Here is a 4,711-nt window from a genome sequence, read left to right on the forward strand (position 1 = left end):
TACAATGGAACAAAGAAGCATCCTTATGGGCTTCCAACAAAGACCTGAAAATATTAGTAACAATAATAATAGTTAGTAAAAAAAAAACATATCACAATTGTTGATCTTAATTACTGTATCTATATATCTATATATATCTATATATATATTATTTATAATTCTTTGTTAATGTTCAGAACCATTAAGTAATGTTAATATTAACCAAGCATAATAAATGCTTTACAAATATTTTCCTTAACTAATATAGTTGAGAACTTACTGTAAAGGTATATATATATATATATACTGATAAAGAATTTATTTTACTTTCATAATGCACAACATATATTTATAATTAATATTTTCATTAATATTAAATACTACATTATATTTATTATTATTAAATATTAAAATACATTATATTTAAGGTAATACTATAAAAGAATAACAGTAAACCCATGAAGGCATAGAACAGCGTAGTATTTCTTTCTTATTTCCTTCTGATGGCTTGAGGGGCGCAGGTGCATCTTTCCAAAGCCTCATGAATATTCTCACTATCACTTATTCATGGATTTGGTTCATGCGCATTCACAGTAATAACACCATTGGATGGCAGCTGGTACATCATGATGCAAAAGAGGGATTCTCCCAGGATATGAAGGAATTGTTTGACGCTTTCTCCCGCGTCGCCAAGGAAATTATTTGCTTTTGTTCACTTTCATTTTCAATGTTGATTTTTTTCCCTAAAAAAAAAGAAATTGTTGTAATATTAAAATCGGCATGTAACTAAGGAAATGTGAGCCCGCTGGATATTTTCATTATAGCAGAACGAATCGTTTGGATGAGCGCCTGACACACTGAGACATAGACATTCATCACACGGACACAACTGAAGGGAGGCGACCAGCAGACCAGCACTTATCACCAGCGAAAACAGCTCAGCAGCCCGCGGCACTCAGGAATACACCGGGACAGAATGGGATATGCAAACAGGAGCATAAGAAGATACACGTTCCTGCTCTTGGTTGCCACGCTGCTGGTGTTAGTGGAGAGCAGAAGAGGCAAACAGCCTAGATGCCCCTCTGGGTGCACATGCACCAAAGATAACGCCTTGTGTGAAAATGTGAGGACTGTGCCACACAGCTTCCCTCCCGATGTCGTCTCACTGTAAGTGTCCTGTTTACACTTCACATTACAGGCTATTCAAATACAGTGCGGATTGACATAACAAAAGTATGCAACTATAAAGATTCGAATGTATAAACCTTTCAGTATTTTACAAATAATTGCACTGGTTCTTTTCTTAACAGGTCATTTGTGAAGTCTGGGTTCACTGAGATTGCAGGGGGAAGCTTTCTCCACACGCCATCCCTTCAGCTTCTGTGAGTTTCTGTTGGTGTTATGTGTGTGTTTGTCCTTTATAAGGATGGGGTGATCACCATGTTAAGTGGTCCAATGTTTGTTCTAAGCAATTACAGCCCGTCCCTCTTTAAAACGGCCAGTTTGGGGACATTCTTCAGCGTGTCTAATTTCTCAAAGGCTTTAAATTGGTGTGAATATTATGCAATGCAGCTGCTCTGTGAGGGACATGGCCTTGTCCTCGTGATGAACAAATAAGAAAATCTCGGCAGTTTTATAATGGCAGACTTGCTACCTTAACAAAATCTGACAAGGAGTATTATGCTAAATATGACCAGTTTTTTATTGTTTCTACCCTGATTGTGCAAAGACTTGTCATTGGGACACATGGAAAGAATTTATAAGAAGATTATATAAAATATCAGCCTGTTTGGGTACACGCTAAACTAGAAATAAATATGTGTGACAGGGGTCTTTCAGCAATATAATTAAAAACAGAACAAGAATGTTAATGTTTTGTCCTCTTTGGATGAAGCTGATTGCCATATACTCATGTCTGGGGTTGATTTAACTTCTGAAGTTTAAAATATTTGTGGTCACAAATGTTCTGTGGTTGTGTTAACAAATGAAACATTGCATAAGGGAACAGTTCATTCAAAAATGAAACTCAGGACATCCAAGATGTAGATGAGTTTATTTCTTTATTGGAATAGATTTGGAGAAACTTAGCATTGCATCACTTGCTCACCAATGGATCCTCTGCACGCTGATAAAAGCAAAGTAATTCACATGACTCTAGTCTATCAGTTAACATCTTGTGATGTGAAAAGCTGTGTGTTTGTAAGAAACAAATCCATCATCAATATGTTTTACCTTTAAACTGTCACTTATTGCCAAAATAGTGTCCATAATTCTAATACCACTTCTTCCATTGAAAAAATTCAAATTCAATTGCCTTCTCCCATCAAAATCTACTGTCATATTTGTTTATTGTTTAGAACTGTTCTTTGTTTATACTGTTTTGGCTTGTAAACAGTGCTTGATCTGTTTATATTTCCGTCCTGACTCAGACAAAATGACTTTTTCACTGGAGAAAGCAATAAAAATATCATGCACAGAGCACTCAAATTAAATTAAAAAAGATTTAATGATGGATTTGTTTTTTTACAAACATGCACTTAATTGATTAGAGTCGTGTGTGTTGCTTGTGGATTATTGTGATGTTTTTATCAGCTGTTTGGACTCTCATTCCGACGGCACCCATTCACTCCAGAGGATCCATTGATGAGCAAATGATGTAATGCTAAATTTCTCCAAATCTGATGAAGAAACAAACTCATCTACAGTACATCTTGGATACCCTGAGGCTAAGTAAATGTTAAGCACATTTTAGTTTTGAATGAACTGTTCCTTTAATATTCAGACAAACAAATTTTGAAACTACGTTTTGTTTTTTCCATGTTTTTTTAGATTGTTTACAGCCAATTCTTTCGACTACATTGACGAAGATGCTTTCCAAGGCCTGCCACATCTGGAATATCTGTGAGTTTGATTTTCTATGTTTGAAACCGGCATCATTCAGTCTTTTCAGAATGCCACTCAGTTTTAGTACAAATGCAACACTCTGTTTCAGATTTATTGAAAACAACAAAATCGAGTCAATTTCGCCCTATGCCTTCAGAGGTTTGAAATCTCTCATTCACCTGTGAGTATATCAAAGTTTCAAACTATAAAATACAAATACATTGTTATCAAATTATATTGTATCTACTTAATTATTATTTTATATATGTTTAGTTTGATAAAAAATGTTTATGCTCATGTTAGTTTACAACTGATGTTAACAGATACACATTCTGTAGACTAATAAATGCTGTATTGTATAAGTTGAAGTATTTACTTATAGTAAAGTGTTACCTAATCATTTTTGTTTGTTAGGAGTCTTGCCTACAATAATCTTGAGACGCTGCCCAAAGATATTTTCAAAGGAATGGATGCCTTAACAAAAGTGTATGTATTTTAACACTTACGTCCAGCTTTCTTGCTATATAATATACTAGAAAAAGTGATTTAAATATAATCTATTCATCCGGGCAGGGATCTCAGAGGAAACATGTTCAATTGTGACTGTAAGTTGAAGTGGCTGGTGGAATGGATGTACAGCACTAATGCAACGGTGGATCAGTTATACTGCAGCGGGCCTCCACCCTATCAAGGGAAGAAGATAAATGACCTGGTGCCTCAGTCCTTTGACTGCATTACAGCAGGTAATTGTGCACTAGACTTTCCTTAGCACAACAAATTCTGGCTTTGAAATAAGCTGATCCTACATGTCCGCTGAAATGCTTAAGAATGCATTGTGTATGAATAAAAGGCATTACGTATTTAGCTTTATAAAACGGTTAGTTCCATTCCTCAATTCTGATTGGTCAGCAGCTGTGTCGTATTCATGATATGGCACTGCTATGACCGCTTCACTCAACGGTTTCGTGTATCATTGAACCCCCTTAGCAACCACCCTTAGCAACGTAAACACAGCTGCAGCAGTTAGGGACTACTTTTTACAGCGGAAGGCAGTTAATGATTTTACTTTATGAAAACGTACAACTTAATATATATAAATTAATATATATTTTTGATTTTAATATTTTTATTGTGTGGTAACCGTTTTATAAAAGCAATAAGGTACTTGAGGCCGTGCTGTATCATGAATAAACTACGGCTGAAGGGCGTTGTTAGGCACGACGCAAAGCGGAGTGATTTATTCACGATACAGCACGGCCTCTCGTACCTTATTGCTTAATTAAAATTAGTTTATATCACACAACATTCATCATTATTTATGGTCAGTTTTCCAAAAGAGAATGAATGTAAATTTTAGATGTATAAAGTAGATATCTAAAAAGTGATTTTGTGTAAATCTAGACTAATTGTCAGCATGCATTTAGACATCTCACCTGCACAAAAACAGATTCAGTATTCCTTAAAATGAATTAAAACAGTCAAATGCAAACCTATGTATTTAATCCCATTTTGATTACCAACTGCCAAAAACAGAACTTTTTATATTAAAAGCAAACAAGCAAGCACTTCCCAGTTTTAAAAAGTTAACGCAAAAGTAACTTACCGCATAACTTTCCATAAAAAGTAACAAAGTATCAAAACTTTTTTAAGGGAGTAACACAATATTGGAATGCATTACTTTTAAAAGCAACTTTCCCCAACACTGTCTAAAACTAAAACCAAATCATAAAAAAATAATTTTGTTACTTGAAATAAAATATAACATTAAAAAACTTAAACAGATTTCATTTCAGCTGCCAGTTTATTGCAAGTATTAAAATATCTATAATTATATTGATTAAAGCCCCAT

At 34.5% G+C, this 4,711-nt stretch overlaps 1 protein-coding gene across 1 annotated transcript; it reads left to right on the forward strand.

The window, feature by feature from the left end:
- Window positions 1-586: 586 nt before the first annotated feature.
- On the forward strand, window positions 587-3,631 carry LOC141298336 (leucine-rich glioma-inactivated protein 1-like). Its single transcript, XM_073828835.1, has 6 exons — window positions 587-1,146; window positions 1,290-1,361; window positions 2,809-2,880; window positions 2,972-3,043; window positions 3,277-3,348; window positions 3,436-3,631. The coding sequence occupies exons 1-6, from the start codon at window positions 956-958 to the stop codon at window positions 3,629-3,631; spliced, it is 675 nt and encodes a 224-aa protein (XP_073684936.1). The 5' UTR covers window positions 587-955.
- The last annotated feature ends 1,080 nt before the right edge of the window (window positions 3,632-4,711 follow it).

This window comes from Garra rufa, chromosome 22, assembly GCF_049309525.1.
Source record: "Garra rufa chromosome 22, GarRuf1.0, whole genome shotgun sequence".
Classification (NCBI taxonomy): domain Eukaryota; kingdom Metazoa; phylum Chordata; class Actinopteri; order Cypriniformes; family Cyprinidae; genus Garra; species Garra rufa.